This window comes from Plasmodium vivax, chromosome 12 (genome assembly GCF_000002415.2).
Source record: "Plasmodium vivax chromosome 12, whole genome shotgun sequence".
NCBI classification, from domain to species: Eukaryota; Apicomplexa; class Aconoidasida; order Haemosporida; family Plasmodiidae; genus Plasmodium; species Plasmodium vivax.
In genome coordinates, this window is record NC_009917.1 from 1,171,248 (window position 1) to 1,192,242 (window position 20,995).

The 20,995-nt window shown below is 52.7% G+C and overlaps 3 protein-coding genes across 3 annotated transcripts, besides 20 other annotated features; 2 read left to right on the top strand and 1 right to left on the bottom strand.

The window, feature by feature from the left end:
• Positions 1-1,862: 1,862 nt before the first annotated feature.
• On the top strand, positions 1,863-15,507 carry PVX_116655 (hypothetical protein, conserved; the record flags this gene model as incomplete). The annotated part of the gene is made up of 3 exons (XM_001615575.1): positions 1,863-14,516; positions 14,662-14,765; positions 14,943-15,507. The coding sequence occupies 3 exons, from the start codon at positions 1,863-1,865 to the stop codon at positions 15,505-15,507; spliced, it is 13,323 nt and encodes a 4,440-aa protein (XP_001615625.1).
• Positions 3,276-3,300: a microsatellite.
• Positions 3,564-3,597: a microsatellite.
• Positions 4,228-4,249: a microsatellite.
• Positions 4,723-4,744: a microsatellite.
• Positions 6,732-6,766: a microsatellite.
• Positions 7,024-7,045: a microsatellite.
• Positions 7,261-7,287: a microsatellite.
• Positions 7,774-7,794: a microsatellite.
• Positions 8,149-8,168: a microsatellite.
• Positions 9,496-9,541: a microsatellite.
• Positions 9,785-9,815: a microsatellite.
• Positions 10,805-10,878: a microsatellite.
• Positions 11,448-11,468: a microsatellite.
• Positions 11,933-11,991: a microsatellite.
• Positions 12,093-12,117: a microsatellite.
• Positions 13,268-13,291: a microsatellite.
• A 796-nt stretch (positions 15,508-16,303) lies between the features above and the next one.
• PVX_116660 (Micro-fibrillar-associated protein 1 C-terminus domain containing protein) lies at positions 16,304-18,080 on the top strand (the record flags this gene model as incomplete). The annotated part of the gene is made up of 3 exons (XM_001615576.1): positions 16,304-16,465; positions 16,600-16,825; positions 17,032-18,080. The coding sequence occupies 3 exons, from the start codon at positions 16,304-16,306 to the stop codon at positions 18,078-18,080; spliced, it is 1,437 nt and encodes a 478-aa protein (XP_001615626.1).
• Positions 16,757-16,783: a microsatellite.
• Positions 17,335-17,372: a microsatellite.
• Positions 18,081-18,571: 491 nt separating the features above from the next.
• Positions 18,572-20,065, bottom strand: PVX_116665 (hypothetical protein, conserved; the record flags this gene model as incomplete). The annotated part of the gene is made up of 1 exon (XM_001615577.1): positions 18,572-20,065. The coding sequence occupies one exon, from the start codon at positions 20,063-20,065 to the stop codon at positions 18,572-18,574; it is 1,494 nt and encodes a 497-aa protein (XP_001615627.1).
• Positions 19,719-19,744: a microsatellite.
• Positions 20,011-20,030: a microsatellite.
• Positions 20,066-20,995: the final 930 nt, after the last annotated feature.

Consider the following 20,995-nt stretch of genomic DNA (forward strand, 5'->3'; position numbering starts at 1 on the left):
AGCTTCATCTCGTGGCTCAGGGGGAGTGGCAGCAGGGAAGAAGGGAGAAAGGAGAAGGGGGCAGCCAGCGGAGCGATCCGGAGAGGAGAGTTACCCCCAAGGCGCGTCACCAAATTGAAAGGATAAAAAAAGGGGGAAGCGCCAGAGCAGCAGATTGATCACAAACAGGGGGAGATACACAGTACACGACAGAGCCCCTTCCTTTCCTTTCCCTTCACTTTAAAAATTTACAGCTTCGCACTGTTGCATTGAAAAAGGGGGGATTAAACTTGCAAAGGGGCATACACTCACGGTCCCCTCATTGTGCATGCGCGTGTGCTCCTCTCACCCTCGCGGGGGAAAAACAGCGTGGGAAAGAGCAGTGAGCGAAGTTCAGGAGGTTCTTCCACCCGGTGAACAGTCAAGGAGCAGGTCGCAGGAGACTCTTCCTCCCCCCGTGAACAAGCAGCTTTGGCAATTCAGGGGGGAAGATGTCACCCGTTTGGGCGTTAGCGCGATGTTGACTTGTTTGCTTTTTTTACTGCATTATAATTACTGCATTATAATTACTGCATTATAACTACTGCGTTATAGTTGCTGCGCTATAATTGCTGCGTTATTTTTCTGCGTTTTTTTTTTTTTTTTTTTTTTTTCTTTCCGCGGGTCTGCCAACCGGCAGTGCTAACCATCAGGAACTTCCCACGCGGGCATACCGACTTGTGGCCCCTCCGCATGTCCACAAGATAAAACCCCACGTGCGTGCATGAGGGGACCCCCGCATCCTCCGCATGGAACATCGCCGTTGATACATTTGCTTTACCGAGGGAGTCTCCCCCAACGGGTGTGTCTTCCCCCCGTTGGTATGGTCACGTTTGGGGGAAGTTGCCCATTCGGTTGTGGTGCCGCCTCACGGTGACGACTCACGGGGCCGCCTCACTCTGCCTTCTTGCACACTTTCCATCCGTGGTTGTTCTCCCCCCTTTTTTGTTAACCCCTTTAAAAGGGGGGAAGTCTTTTTTTTTAAAGCAGCCCTTTCAACTAAATTGTCACATTTTTTTTTTTTTTTTTCCAAAGCGATGTGGTGATAGGCTAAGCAGGGGGTACTCCATGGAAGCTCTTCCCCTGCTTCGTCACCCCGCCGGTGTAGCCCCCCCCTGACATGGTCAGTGGTGCTTCGCATTTTTTTTTTTCCTTTACGCGCTGCATACAGTCACTGCGAAAGTGTTTTCCAGCCCGTTCGTGCTTGGCCAAATTAGATGAGCTTTGTCCATGTAGCTTTTTTTTTTTTTTTTTTTTTTTTGGAGCAGCTCAAAATTTGCGGCAGCGCCATTTTGTTCGCCTGGGGTCTTCGCTGCCGTTTCGTCACACCGTTGGGTCAGCGGGTGCTGAGGGCACTTCGTCCCACCGCTGCTACTGCTGCCGCTGCGGCTTCGGGCGCGCCCCCCTGTGGTGCCACTTTGCCGCCCACCCCATTTTGAGTTTTTTCTCCGCGCACACACTGCCTGCACAGTGCAGGCGGAGCAGGGGGAGTTCTAAGGCGAAAAAAAAAAAACAAAAAAAAGGCAAAAAAAAACAAAAAAAAAACAAAAAAAAAACAAAAAAAAAAAAAAAAAAACAGAAAAATACAAAAAAAAACAAACAAAACCGAAACTCATACCGAGACGCAAGCCACACCAAACAGCGACGCATAGCGAGACGCACACCGAAACGCTGAAGAGCTGAAGAAAATCGCGAAAAGGACAAAGCTGGCCGTAGGTGAAGCCGGCGGAAGGTGAAGCCCGCGGAAGGCGAGGCGCGAACGGGAACCACCGTCGATCGAGCGTAGCAGGGCCCCCTAAAAGGATCGCCCTCAAGCAACAGAGTTCAACCACGCCCCCAAGAAGATGAGCGGCTGGCTGCTCAACCTACTGGCAAACACCAAGTTCCACGTCGACAGAGCCAGAGTAACCTTCCTCTTCCTTTCCAACCTGCTCCTCATTAACATCCCACTGAAAAATGTTCAGGTGAAAAATATCTCCTTCCAATTTGACTTTATAAAAAGAATAATCGCATTTTTTTCCAAAAAAAAAAAAAAAAAAAAAAAAAACAAAGCATCACCATGGGGGAAGAAGGAGATCCACGTCGAGTCCCTAAGTTGCACACTCGACTGGAGAGACTACGAAGATTACAATTCGGATTACAACATCTATGCGAGGCTGCTACAGCAGTCGCTCAAGCAGAGGATTGTGCAATCCGTTTGGGTTAAATTGCTCCTCCTTTTTTTGAACGCCATTTTTAAGCACTACGTTTTGCGGGTAGGCAAGCTGTGCGTGAAGATTCGCCACCGACATGCACACACACATGGGGAGCATTGCAGGGGGGATCGCGGCCAGACAAAGGGGAGGGCCACCTACCACTTGACTCTTTGCGACGTTTGCCTTTATTTGGACCACCACGGGGGGACTGCAAATGGGGGAGCTAAACAAAACGAAGACGGAAGCGGCGCTCGGGAAAACGAAGACGGAGGCGGCGCTCGGGAAAACGAAGACGGAGGCGGCGCTCGGGAAAACGAAGACGGAGGCGGCGCTCGGGAAAACGAAGACGACCACGCCGCTCGACAAAACCAACATGGAAGCGGCACCCCCACCAAGCGGGGGGACCACCTGTGGGGACCCCCCCCGAGCCACCTCCGCTGCGGAGAAATCTCCCTGCGAAGGGAGAGCGAGCGAGCCAACACAGTCTTGGCGAAAAATATTTTTTTTTTTGTAAACGAGAGGAGCGTGTTTGTCTCCCTCTTCTACCTGAACGGTCAGGCGTGCGAATTGAAGGAGGTTTTCTACAGATGGACGAGGAGGCAGCGGGGGGATCACTATCTAAAGGACTTGATAAAGGTCCTGCAGAGGAACAGTGCACACCCCCATCTGTGGAGCTTCTTCCAGGGGAATCAGGCCAGCCTGGCCCCCCGCTTGGCTGCCCCTTTTGACGCAAGTTTTTTTTCGCATTTTTCTTTTTCCCTGGACACCCTCCTTGTGAAGCTCCATTTGGGGGGAGACGTCGAGGTGCGCACCCGGGGGAGGAAGCTATGGTTTGAGACGCCCCAGGGGAAGAAGCTATCATGTGAGACGCCCCCGGGGAGGAAGTTACCATGTGAGACGCTCCAGGGGAAGAAGCTATCAGTTGAGACGCCCCCGGGAAGGCAGCCATCACGTGAGACCCCCCCATGGGAGGCGTTTTCCCTTTCGATAAAATCCCTGCTGACTTGGTCAGGCAAAAATGCAATTTGTATAAATGCGAAGAAGGCAGGCAAGCTCCTCTGTGAAGTTCCTCTCGAGGCTGATTTGAACAAATGCAACCAACATGATGTGGAAGCGGTGCGTTGGAAAACCCTCCCTTTGAATGGAAGAAGGTGTAGAGAGAACATCCTGCTTCGGGAGGGACCGAACAGGTACCGACTGAGACTGGACCACTCATGTGTAGTAATACACCTGGAGGAGCTACTAACCCGGCAGAGGAGATTAACCCATCTTTTCGGGCTAGGGTTTCGTGGAGGGCATGTAGAAAATCCCCCCGGAGTGAGTGCCTCCTCGTTAGAGGACCCACCCCATCGGGGATACTTCCCCACGGAGGCCATCCGCATGTCACTTTTTAACCTCACCATTTATGTAAGTAACAATTTGAGCAAGTCCCTCCTGTTGAGGTGTCCCCCAGTTGGGAGACGCCGAGAGGAGGAGCTACCACACGGCATGTCCACCCAGCAGGGAAACGAAGGCGCACTCAAAGTGGAGCTTCACGAAATGAGGAATTATGAAGTTAGGGACGATCGGCAGGAGTGCACATACAGGGGAAGGACGCTTGAAGGGAGGCCCCACTTCCACCTGAACGGGGTCATACTGAAGTGGGTATATTCTCAACAGGGGGTGCTCTACGAGTACGCCGTGAGCGACCCCATGGATGTCACCCTGAAGAGGGGAAAGAGGCAGAAGGGAGCAGACGCAGCGGAGGGAGATGCGAAGCAGACGAGGGAGGAGTCATCGAAGGGGGGCGAACTCCCTCCAGTGACCACCGCCTACGTAGCGAGGTCCACGTGGTACCTACTCCCAGAGCACATTACCTTCGTGCAAGGCTTGTATACGCTGTATTGCCAACACGGAAGGGAGAAAACCTCCCCTCTGAGGAGCTCTTTAACCAGGAGGAGCAAGAGAAGACGTGAAGACGCCCACTCCAACAGCTACACCATTGTGATTCTTAAAAACTGCCAAGTTAATCTGTTTTGCATTTCGCGCAACTTTGACGTTTACTGGAGAGTCTGTAGACTCATCGGCCATGGGGATGTGAAGCCACTAGAGGGGGCCACCGAAGAGACTCCCCCCCTAGCCAGCATCACTGCAAGCTGCGATTTTGTGGGCATCTTAAATTTCGCATCCAAGGGGGAATCCCCCTCCAAGCAAGGTAGGTTTTACTGCAGCCGCTTCTACCTGAGCAATGTGGGCCTCCAGGTGAGGGAACTTCCCAACCGACTGAGTCGGGTGCTCTCCTTTAAGAGAGACCGGGTGGACGCGCACATGGTTCCATCAGAGAAGCGGAGGAGCGAACATGCACGCAGCTTCAATAGCCCCTACGATGTGGTCATCCGAGTGAGAGACAAAAACGTGCACGTGGATGTGCGTAACGTCGCGCGGGTGACCTTCTGCAGTTTGGTGGTATACGAGCTGTACGCCTCTCTAGTTAGGATGGTGTGCGAGGAGGCCAGCGGCGAGGTGAGCGGCGAGACAAAGACAACCCCACCGACCATATCAAACGGCTCGCTTCACTCCTGGATGAGGAAACCTCGCGGCAGGCGAAGCGTCTACCGCATCGTGCGGAGGGGAAGAAGCACCGCTCAGGTGAGCGAAAGTTGCCCAGGAGAAGGCTCCCCCAAGCAGTGCCACTTCCAAGAGGAGGGGGAGCCACCTACGCAGCCTTGCTGCTTTTTGCAAAACAGCATGAGGAAGGCAACCCAGCCCCTCCGTAACAGGCGCAACTTGGTAAAGTACCGCCTCCTAGTAGACCTAAAAAGCCAAGTGGCATTCGTCTCGACCGACCAGGTGAGATCCCTTCAAGAGTTGCAAAAAATTAAAAATGAAGAGCTGAAGAGAAGCGAACAGACGTTGTGCCTGGCTGGCCGGTTGTCTCTGCTCTACTTTGATCCCCTCCAAAGGGAGAATATAAAACGGGGCAATTTCATGCAAGTGCACTTCGATGCAAACCAAGTGAAGGTCAGGAAGAGGACCCATTCGGGGAGAACATTTAAGCTCTTCCATTTTGAGAAGAGACTCTCCCATGAGGGGAGTACCCCCGTGCCGGACGTTTTCTCCTCGTCGTTTTACAAGATCTTTCGCTCTGGAAAGGGGAGCCATCCCCGGGGGCGCGGCGCGGGCCGCTACCTCGTTGTGGAGGCCACCGTGAGGAACGTCGACGAGGTGGCGAGGGGTGCGGCGAACACATCGGTGAGAGGCACCACTAGCGAGGTGGTGACAGACGCGACGGACGAAGTGGTGGGCGACGCCGCTAACCACCTGATGGACGGCACGCTGAACCCCCCCCCGCGGGCGGCCAGACTGTATAACTCCGAAACGACCGTCCGAGGAAGGGGCCTGCGGGTGCTCTACAAAACCAACGACTTCTTCTTCTTCCTGAACAAGTACCTGCTGACCGACGTGTGCTGCCTCTTCTCGGCGAGGCGCGCCCTGGGGGAGGCGGCCGCAGAGGAGGCGCTCGTGAAGAAGGCGGCTGTGAAGAAGGCGACTATGAAGGAGGTGGCCTTGAACCCTGCTGAGGAGCACCACCACCGCGAGAGTGCCTACCTGCACTTCCGCGACGCAGAGGTGGCGGACCCGTTCGCCCTCCGAAGCAGCATTGCCCAGAAGAGACAACTTGGGAGCGGCATCCCAAAAAGAAAGAAGCCGCAAATAGAGAGCACCGGGGAGAACCACCACCCCGGGTACAAAGTCAGACGGAGCGAATTGAAGACCCTCCCAGTTAGCCTGAACAAGTACCAACTCGTCCTAGACAGAGTCCTTCTCTTCCTCCCATCGATGACCAATAACAGGAACTTCCTAATTGCGCAGAACGACGTAGTTATAAGAAACCACATTGAGCTAAAAAAAAAAAAAAAAAAAAAAAAAATTGAAATTCTAGACAAAACGTATGTGTATCTGTTAAACACTCTGGTGCACTCGATGGATGGAATGCTCGTCGCGAGAAACGTCAACGTGATGATCATGCACAGTAGGAGCGTCTTGTCGAGACTGCTCAAGCCGTTCACCCTATCTGCTTACATCTCTGGCGTCGTCCGCGTCTCTCCCAGGAGCTACAAACTGCTGCAGGACGTCCTCCTCGAAAATGTCCTGGGCAATCATTTTGAGCACGTCCAGGGGAGGCCCCACAGGGGGGGTCACTACAGTGGGAGACACTACAATGGGGGGAACTCTCCCAATGGAGGGGCTTCTCTAAATGGGGGAAAACCACACGGAGAGGCGCCCAGCAGGCACGAGGTAACTACCCAGCGAGGACGACGAGTGAAAGACCTGGATGTGCGTCTTCACCTTTTGCACATACTGGTCGAACTGCAGAATGACCGCTTGCACAGCAGAATGAGTCTCCTCTTTGGCAAATTCCTTTTCGCAAGAACGGTGAGGTACCTGGGGGAGGAACAGATCGTAACGTACGTCAAGGGGGCCGTGCCCCTCGTCATGAACACCTTCTATGAGTATCCCTACGACATCCTGATGTGCCACAGGAAGTTGAACCCGAGGAAGTATGCCAAATGGCTAATTCGCATGAACCGTTCAGGTGAAAAACACGACGAGCAGTCCTTCAATTCGCTCCTAAAGATGAAGATGAGAAAATACTCTCGCGTAAAAAAGAGAGACAGAAAGACCTTCCACCTTGTGTATAAGCGGGCTAGACGAGACCACCTGGGGTGCGACGTAACGAACGATGTGGAAATCAAAATTGAGAGGATCTGTCTGCACACGGACATGTTGCAGCTGCTCAATTTGTACTCCTTCTACTTTGTGGATGACCGCAATGTGCACCTCAGCAGGGTGGAAAAGCTCTTCCGCTGTCAGGGGCGCGCCAAGCCGTTCGAAGGGAAGCAGTTCGCTGAGGAGCAACCCCCCCTTAAGGGATTTACCCACACGTGGCTGCCCCCCCAAGCGAGCCTGCAAACCCTCAAACTGGAAAGCATAAGAAACGCCCCCCCAGAGGAGCCACTCGACAGACGCATCCTCACAGCGTACCAACGGATGGTAGCCAAACTGACCCCCTCCGACTTTAGCAATTACGACAGCGTCGTCAGGAGCAACAACGTGTACGCGGTGAGAGCTCGAATCAGGCACGCCCACTTCAGCTTCAATTTTCTTTTTTACGAAAGTGTATTGGGGGTGAGGAGACTGCCTCTCAGGGGAGCGATCCAAAAAGGCACAGCAAAGGAGGCCGCAAACCAGGAGCCAAACGGGGTGACCAACGCGCCGAACCAACCGCCCCCCTTCGGGCTGACCTACCGGGGCAGCATCGACCTGCACTTATCCTTCAACCTGCGCAAAAGCATCTTCCAAAAATTTGCAAAAAAAGCCAAGTACATATTTTTCAACAATTACGTGGTGGACAACTTTTTGCAAAATCGCCTGAACAAGTCAGGCGAATTGGCAAATTTTGTGCTACACACAGTTGATCACATCGGAGACGAACTGGAGGAACACGTCTACTTCAAATGCAACATAAAAAGGAAGAACTACCTCTATTTGATTAACCGAGGGGGGTCCTACTGCATCAGCAGGAACATCAGCTTGTGCGTGAGTGCCCGGAATGAAAAGGTGATTTATTTTAATGGGGATGAGAAGAAGGTTAAAGTGGAGGGGCTACATTACAGGGAGGTGTTTCTAGATAGCTTCTTGGGGAGTTCTCCCTCGGGGGGGGTAGACGAAAAGTTGGCAAAAGAAAAAGGCATCATATGCGATGTGCAGTTGGTGGACCACAACGGGGTGGACCTGAGGAAGGGCAGTTCGAACGGGGGTGCTTCTGCCAAGTGGGAAGGGGAGGAAGATTCCCTTGCACGGGGGGGAGACTCCCATGCACGGGGGGAAGTGCTTATTGGGGAGGAGCCAAAGGGGGGGGAACCCCAACATCAAATCAGATTCAGCTCTCCCCCCCCACCCAGCAGCCGCATGAACGTTGGCCAAAACTCCATTCGCGTGGAAACCCCCTGCACGAAGCCAAAGTACATCGACGTGCAGGTGAAACAAGCCAACGTGGTGATCAAGCTAGCAGATTTCCTTTACCTGGGTAGCAAGCTGCACGAGCTGTTATACTTAATGAGCAGACACGAGGAGGTGAACGTGTGCCTCTTCCGATTGAGCGAGGCATTTTCAAAAAGGAAGAAGAGACACACGTGCAAAATAAAAAGAATGAAGATGATGAGTTACTCCACCTTTATCGTGAGGGTCATCCTCTCCAGTTTGGATCTCCACCTGTTCGAAAGTGTCTACTACGCCAAATTGAAGAAATGCAAAAAGAGCAAAATTTCGCATGTACATGTTCAGGCAAATTACGAGTATCTTACATGCCACAGGAAAGATGACACTCTTTTTAAGAGGCACCAATCGGATATGTCCCTGCAGATAAACTTTGCAAAGAATAACATCTATGAGGAGTTCACTCGGGGGATGCGGTTGAAGGTGATTTGCATTAAGACGGGGAGGCAAAGCAACCTCATCATAATTTTGGAAAAACACGGGGTGGATGTTTTCCTCACGAAGAATGCCTTTAGGAGTGCTCTCCGGCTGTACGAGGAGGCCAGCGACTGGAGGAATTACCGCGCCAGGGAAGTGGCCCACCGGGGGTGGAGCCCCGAGGGGGCAGCAGACCAGAGCGCTGGCGCGAAAAGGGCTGGCCGGCATTCCGCAAACCGCAGCTGCGAGGCGCACAACGAGGCCAGCCGCGAGCAGTCCAGGCGAGTCCAAAAGGCCAGGCGGAATTATGAAGTTAGCGGCACACACAACTGTGGAGAAGCGAGCCGCACACTGAACTGCGTGAGGAGAGGAAGCCCGAAGCTGCGCGCCCTCCTGCGAAGCAAACACTTCATCTTCCCCCACGACGATCACGCAGTGGTGAACAGGACGCTCGAGCGAGTGGTGACTTACCGAAGCGGCGAAATAAGCCACGCCCCGTTTGATAGAAGCAACCCGGTGCACATGCTGTACGTGAGACGAATGGAAAGCTTCATATTCCCATCGCTAACGTCCAAGTGGAGTGCAAGTGGGGAACTAGTCCTGTCCTGTGAGCACTCCCTCTACGTCGTCTCCTCGACTGTCTGCATCTACAATGATACCAACCACGACGTGCTCCTCCTGATTAACAGTTACAGAATCGTTTTGTTTGCAAAGAGGTACACCTACTTGAGTAGACACAGATGCAACCTGCAACGGGATCATTTCATGCTGCTTCTGTTTTATAAGAAGGGCTTATTCATTTCGAGCAGGTTATCTCTGCACGAGTTTAAGAGGGTCACTCTAGGGGGGAGGGAAAAAATGCACCAGTTTTTGGCCCATAAGAAGTACCTCTCCTGCAGGTTAGCCCCGGATCGTTGTGAGGGCAGCCTGCTGTGCGGCGCGTCCTTCAAGGTGGTTCCCCTGGGCAGGGTCTCCGGCAGTGGCCAGATCTTTTGCGCCCATGGTGGGGGAAGCGGCTCCCATGGGGGGGGTGATTCCAGTAAGGAGCTCTCCCCGGAGTCACCGCTAAACCTGCTGACCAACCAGTACAGCCTGTACAACCGCCTGCACAGAAAGCTCGCCAAGGCGCTTCTAAACGACGAGCGGCTCTCCCCAAACTGCAGCAGCAGTGGCGACCGGATCTTCACCACCCTGACGGCGATCCGAAATGAGAAGACAGACGATGGGGCGCTCTACCTTAACATTGGCCAAATGGCAAAGGTGAGGAACACCCTGCCTATTCGGGTGCACTACAGGAGTGGCGACACCGCATGCAGTGTAAAGGCTTTCTCCTCTAAGGAGATCTTCTCTAGCGATTTGGACCTAAACGTCAGTTGCAACATCTTGAGGGGGACCAAGCTGAACATTACCTACGACAGGCGGCTAGGCTTCTCCCCCCTGGGGGATCCCTCCGCGCCCCCCACAGATAGTAATCCACAGAACGAGGAAGTTAAGGAGGAGCCCACAAAGGGGGATGTCCCTCCAGAGAGAAGCCGCAAACCGATGGAAGGACCCAACTCTGGGCAGCAACACCACGAGGAGGTGACTCACCACTATGTGAATGTAATCAAATGGAACGACGAAATTGTGGTGACGTGCCACACGTTGGTTTGTCTCTACGCGGATGAGATGAAGGTCGTCGAGGTGAACCGGAAGCGCATCCACTTCGCCCCGTCGCCCGGGGGGGGAAGCGTCGCTGCTGATCGAGGTGCATCTAAGCGAGGTGAGTGCGGCGGCGCTACCCCCCCGACCCTTTCGCTGAAACGACTCAACCTCTACGTCGGCATGTACAACGAGCCCGTGAGCAGCATCCACCTGGAAAGCTACCAAATTAGTAGCATGCCCATCAACAGCTGCAAGGAGGCAACCGTGCCAGCCACACACAGAGGCAGAGAGTGCTCGTCCCACTACACAGTCGAATACCGAAAGAACTGCTCACTTGGAAGTCATAGTCGGTACAGCAGAGTGAGCTCCCTGCTGATGATCTACCCTCGGCTGGTTATGCTCAACCAAACGGATTTCAATCTGACCATGTTTTGTTCCTTCGGTGGGGACTCTATGGTTTACACATTCGAGCGGAAGTCCAGATCAGTCATCAACCTCCTGGAGAGTGGCAAGCGAAGCTTTTTCTTTCAAATTGGGAGGGCCCCCCCGAGCATCGATTACGTCTTTGTGAGTGGCGGCATCGACATCACGAAGGAGGGGTCCTACGTGCTGTGCTTCACTAACGGGCGGCACGCCTCAAGCAGTGTGGGCGGTTTACCCCAAAATGGACGCACAAACCACCTGCACAAGTCAGGCAGACGCGAAAAGAGAGCCCCCCAATCCGTGCACCTCAAAATCAGCATCGTGGAAGGGAGCAAGCTGAACGGGGAGAGCGCCCCCCCCTGGGGACACAACTGCCTCTTCGTGACCATCTCCAAGCATAAGATGAAGAAGAAAAAAGTGAAAAAATACCTCGCGATGGTTAACTCCCCCAGTGTGGCAATGCACTCCATGGAAAGCAACGAACAGGAGAACACCCTAATGCACATCTACCATTTTATTAAAGAGGAGGAACGAGTCAAAAAAATATACGTCTACAATGACATGGGGATAGACCTCATCTTCGACGTCTTCCACTTCAGCGAGTTTGTTCACATGATTAGGAAGGTGCTGGGGGAGGAGAGCAGCTCCTCTGCGCGCACCTCACAGCAAAAGGGAGCAGAGCAAAACGGAAGAGAGCCAAACGGAGCAGCAGATCGATGCACCCCCCAAGGGAGACACAACCGGGCAAAGGAAAGCTTCTTCAGAAATATTTTTCTCCTCGAAAGTAGTGACAATTCGAGTGCAGATGAGATGACTCAAACGGAACAGCAAACCACTTACGACGCCGCCAAGCTGACCAAGCAAAACATAAGGTACATCTCTAGCCATGTGGATCAACTTAAAAAATTTGTGAAAGACAATTTGAGATACCTCCGACGGATAGGGAGGAAGAGCCTGCGCCTGTTCCCCCTGCGGAAGAACAAGAATGTAAAGAACGCCTTCCTCGTGGTCTACCCCTGGCGACACGCAAGGGGCTACCACATTGTGAAGCTTTCCCTCAAGAGGAAGAAGCACGTGCTCAGCTTCACGCGCGGTGAGCGTAGCGGTGATCGAAGCGGTAACCGAAGTGGCAGTCAATGTGTTTCCCCGGGTGAACCCCCCCTGGTGGTCATCCTGGAAACGTTCGTCCTCAGGAGGAAGGGGAAAACAAAAATCCTCATCAAGATCTCCCAACACGTAGACAATATCGTGCACATCCGGGGGAAGGTTAACATGAATACGCTTTTCAGCCCGGGGGGGTTGACTCACAGCGGTGGGGAGGTCGCCTCAACAGAAGAGCCCCCCCTTGCTCCAAACACTCGAGAGGGAGTAACTAAAAAGGGCAGTGATCCACATGGAAGGCTCGCCAATCAGCAAATAGATCCGCTCAACAGATTTGCAACTGTCGTGGGCCCACTCACGCAGCAAAAACGTGCTATGATGCCGCTACTCCCTTCTGCCAAGGGGGCATACCCAAACGGATTCCACACAGAGGTGACGGTGACACCAATGCAACGCCCCAGATTGGTAAGAAGACAAACAAGGCGATTGCAAAAAAGGGAAAATAACGCAGCGCTGTGGATGACCAAAACGGGGGGAGGCAGAAGTGACCCACCCCCGACCTACTGCCACTTTAAAAATAAAAACGTCACCCTCCTTGAGAGTAGAAGCAAATACAAGGTGATCATCACCAAGAGGGGGAAGGGAGCACCGGAGGGTGGCCTGCACCTCTACGTGGGCATCGAAAAGAGCATCCGAATAAACGTCTTTTCTACCATGTTGGTGGAGGGAGATGCAGAGGGGAAGTTATCTTTAGAGAGCCCGCAGAAGGGGCAAGCAAAATTGGCGGGCACCTCAAATGGTGAGTCATCACACCCCATGGCGCACTCCCCCCAGAGGGAACTCTTTAAAAAAAAAAAAAACGCTCACCTGTGCACCCTCATGTTTAGAAGCACCAGCCTGTTGGTGGGGCTGCACAAAAACCAGCCGAACGTAGTTCTTCTTTCCCTTGGAGATGCCACCATAATGGAATTCGCATCCCCCGATAGGAAGAAAGTGCTCTGCAGGTATAATGTGAAGGGGGGGTTACAAAAAGGAGAGGGAGACACCACCCTGGTGACTAGTGAAGGGGTCCATACGGACCACCTGAGTAGCGGCAACTGTTTGGCACGACTACACATGGAATATGAAATTTGCTCCAAAGAGTGGAACGTTAAGAAATTCGAGTTGGCCCTTTCGCCTGTACATGTTCAGGTAACTTTAGACGTGGTGGAAAACTTCGCCTACTGTTATGAGAAGTTCTGCAGGGGCGCAACGCACAGGAGGAGAAAGGTCGTGAAGGACGCCTTCCAGTTTTATTTCCCCAACGGCTGTGGGAAGGCTTCGGGGGAGGGGGTCCCACCGCCGGGTTGGCTCACCGCTTCGGGTCTTCCTCGCAACAGTATTGGAGGGGTTGAAGTGCTCTCCCTAAATGGAGCCATGCACCAAAACGGCAGCTTACACCGAAAGGGCGCCGCCGAGACGAAGCGCGCGAGCAGCCGCAGCTCCATCTGCCGCCGCTTCCAAGAGGAAAAAAAGAAAAAACTCAAAATAGGAAGCTTCCAAGTGTCCAGTGTGAGCATCCACTTGTCCTTCCACAAGGAGACCACCTGCAGCATATATCAGTACAAAAACAGGGGCCCCTGCAAGTTAGCGATTCGTCTGACTTACCTCAACGACCTGGATGACGCCGACGTGACGATCAGACCTCTCTGCCTAACCGGGGTCAGCGAAAGGCACGCGCACCATTTCGGTAGCTACCTCCTAGACTTCTACATCAAGGAGCTCTACAAGGGCCTCTTCTTCTTCCTCACCAGGGTGAACCTCCTCAACAGGTGCATCAGCAACTACTACAGCTTCTTCCACGGGCTCATGGACACCGCCATTTCCAGCGTCGACGTTTCCCCCGGCGTTGGCAGGGATAGCGGGGGGGGCGGCATTGGCAGGGATAGCGGTGTACGTGGGGATAGCTGCGTTCGTGGGGATAGCTGCGTTCGTGGGGATAGCTGCGTTCGTGGGGGTGGCAGCGCCCCCCGCAGAAGGCACACCAGTCTGACGAGCGCGTGCCTCGGAGGAGGGGGACAAAACGACCCTCACATGCACGTGGAAGCCCACAGAGGCATCGCGAGTGACTCTAACTTTTACATCAAAGCAAAGAAGAGGGAAGTGCTAAAAAAACTAAACAGACACCTCTTCTACCTAAAGAGTGACACACAAACCTCTGTGTTTGCAGAAAATGCAGAGAGCAACAGCTTCGCTGTGGAGAGTGCCTGCGCGCAGACCGAAGAGAAAGAAGAAGAAGAAGAAGAAGAAGAAGAAGCTGCCCCAGTGACCCCCCCAGATAATTTTAGCTTAATTAACAACACGCTGAAGACCCTGGGGAAGGACATCCTGTCAAGCATTAACTATTACCTGTATGATGGGGACTCCCCGGGAGCGGCTTCCCCAAAAGCGGCTTCCCCAAAAGCGGCTTCCCCAAAAGAGGCTTCCCCAAAAGAGGCTTCCCCAAAAGAGGCTTCCCACAGCGCGGCTAACGTCGACTTGGCTAACGTCGGCACGCCCCCCAACGCTGCGCTGGTCCAAGCGGGGAAACCCCACCAGGCAGACGGGGCAACCACCTTTAAGACGGAGCGGATGCACATCCTGAGGCACTTTTTGGAGAACCGGGCGGATCCGCCATCCGGTGGGGAGCTGGCCGCCAAGGTAATGAGGAGGCGCCTCATTGGAGCGGCGAACCAGCTGGCCAATCGGGTGACCGCTTAATAGCCCACTGCCCGAACGGCTACATAACTTTACATGTGTGCATATGCACTTATATATTCCCACTCCCCTTCCCCTTCCCGCGCAGGCGGACGAGGAGTTCCCCGCCTACCTGCCCCTCTACCGAAGGAACAAACTCGTGCACGACGAATACGTCTCTCGGGTGTGCGCCTCCGTGGACCGCCGTCTCATGTAGGCCCCCGTGAGAGCAGTGCGCTGGGTGAAGAGTGCATCCAGCGAGTTGTGTGGAGCGCACTTCGGGAGAGCCGCTCGAACCGAGCGAGCCGAGCGAGCCGAGCGAATTGACCAAATTGAGCGAACTCGACAGCGGCGCACCCACATGCCTTCCCCTTTTCGCCCCCCTGGCAGACGCAACCTAGTGGTGCTGGACTACCTGCACGACAAGCAGGAGCGCAAGCTGCTCCTCTTCTGCGACGACCACTTGGTGATGTTCCACCGAAACACCAGGACCGTCGTGCGCAAGCAACACATCGTCAAGCTGGAAATCACCTGCATCCACTTCAACCTCACGTTCGACCGAGACAAAAGTTTAATTATGAATTTGAGGAGCATCATCAAGAAAAACAGAGACAACTTCCTGGGGTTTTACTTTGATGTGCTCTTCAAGCGAAAAAAAAAAAGATTCCTACAAAGAATAAAAAAAAAAAAAAAAAAAATCGTTTATTTCCTTTACTATATGTTCCACTTCATCCATAATTACAATCGGAAGGTAAAACTGTTGAAGGGCAAAGGGGGTGCTGGTGGTGTTCCCCCCCTCGCGAGGAAGAGCGTCAACTCCTTCGTCACCATTTTCGAGGGGCATCAGAAGGTCTTCTTTTCCTTTTCCTCCCTGGCCCACTTGTCGCGCTTTTACCTCAATGTGAGAGGCCTGCTCCTGGGCATGTGCCAGCCGCCCCCTAGCTGCAGCGGTTAGCACGGTGGGGGAAGCGGCAACCGCAGGATGGGAGCGGCCACCGCAGGGGAGTGCCTTCTTCCCCCCGCAATTTGAACACACAGGGGGGTACAGTCACGGGCCAGCAACTTTAATTTATGGCTGCTTCACTGCGCTGTCCTTTTTTTTTTTTTTTTTTTTTCTTCCTCCCCTGTGCACAACACCCTTTTGCGGAAATTGCCCCACGTGGATGTTCCGGAGGGAACAACAAATCGCCAACTTCTTTGTAACGTCGCTACATCGCTACGACTACCCCATTGGGACCCCCTCTGAAGGAAACCAAATTGGAGAACGGGATCTCCACGCGGGGAGGAGCAGTCACAGTCAACCAGTCGGGACGCGCAACGGGGGAGACTTTCAAAAAAAAAAAAAAAAAAAAAACACAAACGTGAAGGCAACCTCGTTGCGAAGAAAACTGAACAGTGGAATGCTTCCCCGCTGCGGAAAAAAATAAACAGCAGGAGCATCCCCCGTGCGGAAAAAAAATACATAGGAGGAACACCCCCCGTGCGGAAAAAACAAATAGGAGGAACTTCCTCGCGCAGCTCCCCCACCCTGCACGTCTGGTCAACCGCCCTCCCTGGGAGGCCACCAAAATGAGGAGCAGCCAAAACGCGCCATGTTAAGTGACGAATCCAACCCGGCGACTGCCCCCTTCCCAGCAGATGAAACATAAAAAAAAATAAAATGAACCAAAGGTGAAAGGGGGGTCGCAGAAAAGAGAGACGCCGCAGAAACGAGAGAAGCCACAGAAAAGAGAGATGCCACAAACAGGAAAATGAGTTCTGTGAATGAGCTGTTAAACTACTTTGTGGTTAATGATGACAAGGACGACGTGGCCAAGGGCGGAGAGGGAGCCAAGTCGCGGGCCGAGCAGCTGGAGCGGGAGAGACAGAAGGAAAACGAGAGGGCCGTCGTGCGGAGGTACTTCCCCGGAAAGGTACGCCCCGAACAGTGATGCGTGAGCAGTGAACTCCAAGCGCGTCCTTCCAGCACGTTGCTTCTATCCTTCCACGCTGCTCCACTGCTTGCTCGCACCACACCGCTATGCTAACTTCTCCTCCCCCCCCGCAGAAACCCCACTACGCGAAGAACGCCAAGGAGGATGACGAGGAGGACGGCGGCGAAGATGACGAGGACGAGGAGGACCCCCTCTTCGCGCGTAACGATGCCCTGGCGGAATATTTACCCAAACAGGGCCTCGCGCAAGGGAGAAGATATGCGGATAGGCCGCCGGGGAGTGACCGGCCAGGTAGCCCCAGCCAAGTAGACTCCAGATATGAGAGACTCAAAAATAAAAGTAAGCCGATCGAAAAAAGGAGAGCATATGCGCTGCGTCTTTTCAGTGTATATATTTTACCTGGCTGCTTAATGGCATGTTTGTGGTAGTTGCTCTCCTTTATCACCAGGAGGGAGACCAACTGGTTAGTCGCGACCCACTCCAAAGTGACGACCCCCCAGCGCAGCCGCAAACCCCCTTCACAATGATGGTTACCACCCCCGCAGGCATCAAGGGAGACGAACGGGAAAGGATCACCAGGCGGGTGCGAGAAGTGAAGGTCATCAACCACCCGGAGGAGGCAAAAGATGGGCTCCCCAAATCGCGAGGAGAGGAGGGAGAAGAGGCAGACAATTATGAGCAGTACTTCCCCGTAGGAGAGGAAGAAGTGGAGCAGGAGGAAAACGAAGGAGATGCCGACGCTGGAGATGCCCACTCTGCAGACCAATCGAGCAACTCCTCTTATGACGAATCAGATGACCAATCGGGCGATGAAAACTACATGAACGGAGAGGACGGAAGCGCCCCCATGAAACACGAGTACGTTTTTAAAACGAAAAGAAAGACGCTGCTGGAGAGCTTTCAAAAGGAGCAAAACGAAAAGCAGCTGCAAAAAAGTGAGGCAACAGAAAAAAAAATAATTGAAGAGGAGAAAAAGGAAAAGGCAATAGAGGAAACCATACACAACGAAATAATGATTGAGCAGATGAAGAACCAAGAAAACAACGTGTTCTCGTCTGACGAAAATTTTGATGACGATGACGCTGATGAGGGGGAGCCAGATGAAAAGGAATACCAACTGTGGAAGCTTCGCCACATGAGCAGACTAAAGAGAGACGAGCTCGACAGAAGAAAGCATCAGCTTGTGCAGGACGAAATCAGCGAAAGGAGAAAAATGACAGACAGGGAAATAATGGAACAAAATAAACTGCTCCCACATAAGGAGAAGAAGAAGAAAAAAAAAATGCTCTTTATGCAAAAGTACTACCACAGGGGAGGGTTCTTTCAGGACCTCTTTGAAGAAGGCAAGGAAGAAATTTACAGGCGAGACTACAACGAGCCGGTGTACGAAGACAAAGTCGATAAGGAGAACCTGCCCAAAGTGCTTCGCGTGAGGAGGGGCAACTTCGGCAAGCAGGGCCAGTCCAAGTACACCCACCTGCTCGACAACGACACCTCCAGGAAGGACTCGCTGTGGGCCAACCGGGACCTGGAGGCCCGCCGCGCCCGCCGCAAGGAGGACTTGTTCGAGCGCCCCACCTACCGGAAGGGGTAGCGGTTTGAGGGGGAGCGCTTTTAAGGGATAGCGGTTTTAAGCGGTATCGGTTTGATGTGGTGAGTGACTCGGCGAGGTCAGTTGTTAGAGTGAGGCCGCCCTACCCATTCGTTGCGCATATTATTTTTTTTTTTTTCTGCGCCTGCGCGCGGCCCCCCTTTTTTCAAGTGCCACAACTTCGCCCCGTTTAACGTGTCCAAAATTTAGAAACATGAAAAAAAGAGTTAAGTCGCTTTGCTTTGCGGGCGCGTATGCCCGTCGCCGTTTCGCTCCTCCCCATTTGCACACACGGTTTACTAGCCGCGCAGGGGAAAGGCGCGAAATGTGCATGCACCGGTCAGGTGAAAAACGCCAAAAAAAAAAAAAAAAAAAAAAAAAAAAATATTACTAAAATGGTGATAAAATGGTGATAAGATGGTGGTAAAATGGTGATAAGATGGTGGTAAAATGGCTAGCCAGCTAGCTAATCGCTAGCTCGGCCGCTGAACAGCTCAAAAGACCGTGCGTATGTTGAGCATGCGGCCCGTCTCGTAAAAAATGGAGTAAATGGAGGAGTAGTTCTTGTTGGGAACGACGCAGTGCTCGAAGAAGTAAATGAAGTTGTTCAGCAGCAGGTAGGACCACATGAACAAGTCGTTGGCAAAGGGCAGGAGGAAGACCTCCTGGCAAAAGTTCTCCTGAAACAGCAGGCTGTTGCTCATCCGGTTGTAAAACGCGTTGCTAAAGTACAAAATTATCGTTGCGACGACTCTGCTGGGGGGAATCACCTTATACGAACCGACGGCGGTGATGTACATGGAATAGGCGTAAATGACATCAAAGAGGAAATAGAGAAAGCCAAAATGTTCCAAAAAAATGTAGTAAATTTTAATGGCTGGATATTTCTTCGAGCAGTTTTTTAAATTAATTAAATAAACATAAGTCAGCTCAGAGTACGTCCAATAATTATTATAATTAAGTGGAAGGAATTTTATAATTTCCATCTGTTTGTTTGCAATTTCGATACAGGTGTAATTCACTTTATCATGCCGCAATTTATTCACAAGGTATAAAATATCGTTCAGGTACATTATGCTGGAGCCATTAAACACCTGTGTTTTTATAAGTGCTAGTAAAATGGAGCAAATAATCACCAGCAGTTTAATTTTCCTGTAATGGTTTTTCTCTGTCATTTTGTTAATACTGTGGATGTACGAGTCGAAAATGAACACAGCCAATAGGAAGGTCTCCGTTTTGTACCCCAGGCCGTGGCAAATTTCGTAAATATATGAAAGGTTTAAATCTCTGCCTTCTATAAAGGAATGTATTTTGTACATAAAAATTCGGGACTTCTCAATGAGGATGCTTTCCAAATTGGGTTCCTTTCCCCCTTCATGAAAATTGAGCACGTGCAGGTGGTTCAGTGGCCCCTTTTCATTTTGCATCACCTTGTACTTTAGAAATAAATTGAACACCTTATTGTCTACTAAATTTTTGGATTCATTTTCGTAGATGTGCCTCATGAGGTCTTCCTTCTTATACAGCTGGAAACACGTGTTGTATTTACTGTCTATGATTTCCTTCAGCTCCAATGTCCCTATTAGGTAGTCGTTGATTGAGAAGGGCAGGTACGTCAGAATGTTTTTTAGGAGCGTGAACAGGTGGCTGTAACTCACTTGCGTCACCAGGTTCTTCACGCACTCGTCCCCCACGCCTCTGCTCAGCTGCCGGTTCAGGTTTCTGCTGATGTTCCGCACCACTTCGTAGTTCATTTGCTCGCCCTCCCCGCGGGGCAGTACGTCTACCCCGCCGCTTACCCGGCCTACTCCGCTTACTCCGCCCAATTCCTTGTCCGGCCCGAACTTCCTCCTGGCCGACAGCTTCTTGCCGCCCTCCACCCCCAGCCGGCTCCGCTCGTACTTCTTCTCGATGTCCTTTTTGCAGATGCCCTTCCGCGCGTTCTCCTCGCCCTCGCCCGCGTTCGCGTTCACGTTCACCTTCACCATTGTGTGGGGGTCAGCGGGGCGATGCAAGCGGAGCGACGAGAGCGTAGCGATGGGAGCGTAGCGACGGGGGGGCCTCCTGAGCAGACGACTTGGGTCCCTTTATGCACGGTCTGGAAGTTTCTCCGCTAGCGGTGTGGCCAATAGCTGCTCAACCGACGTGCCAGCGACAACTCCCCCCCTTTGGACGCGTCTTCGCGCGCGCCTGCGGTTACAGGACTGGCCGCCAACCCGTTAGCAGGCACGGCTTCTCTGCGTAGCTGCCTCTTTGGGGTGGAAAAGGAGTCAGCCGGTTGGCGCAGTAACCGTGCCGGTGTAGTACCCCGCTTGGCGTACTAACTGGTCAACTTCGTAACCGGGGGACCCTTCGAACGGCTAAGCTGCTCACCAAGGCAGCCCCGCGACGCTCCAAATGCGCGCTAACCTCTGGGGGGCCGTGGGGGAAGAAACCAAAACCATGCGACTCCCCCCCACTGAGCTCGCAATATAGTACATATGACTGCACATGCATACGTATGCGTACATCCCTAGGTGGTAATGGTATGCGGAAAAAGAGGGTAAGCGCGAGAAGGAAGAGGTTCAAAAATGAACATGCAGCATTAACATGGTCAGGTGGGACACTGCGTGAGGTGCCTCCGGGTGTGCAGGGAAAATACGAGAGGGGGGCAAAAATGGGCAAACGTGTGAAGGGGCAAAATGGATAGCCAGCAAAATGGGTAAGCAAGCAAAATGGGCAAATGAGCAAACGAGCAACCTTCGCAGAGGGACCAAAACTCGCGCAAGCAAAATGGCAATCAGAGAGGCATTTTAATTTTCTCCATCGCAGGGCCACCCTCGTGGTGCGTGAGCGGGGTGCGCGTTGGGGCTCCCCGAAATGGGCGCTCCCCGGGGGACAAGAAAAAAAAAAACAAAAAATAAAAAAAAGGATAAAAT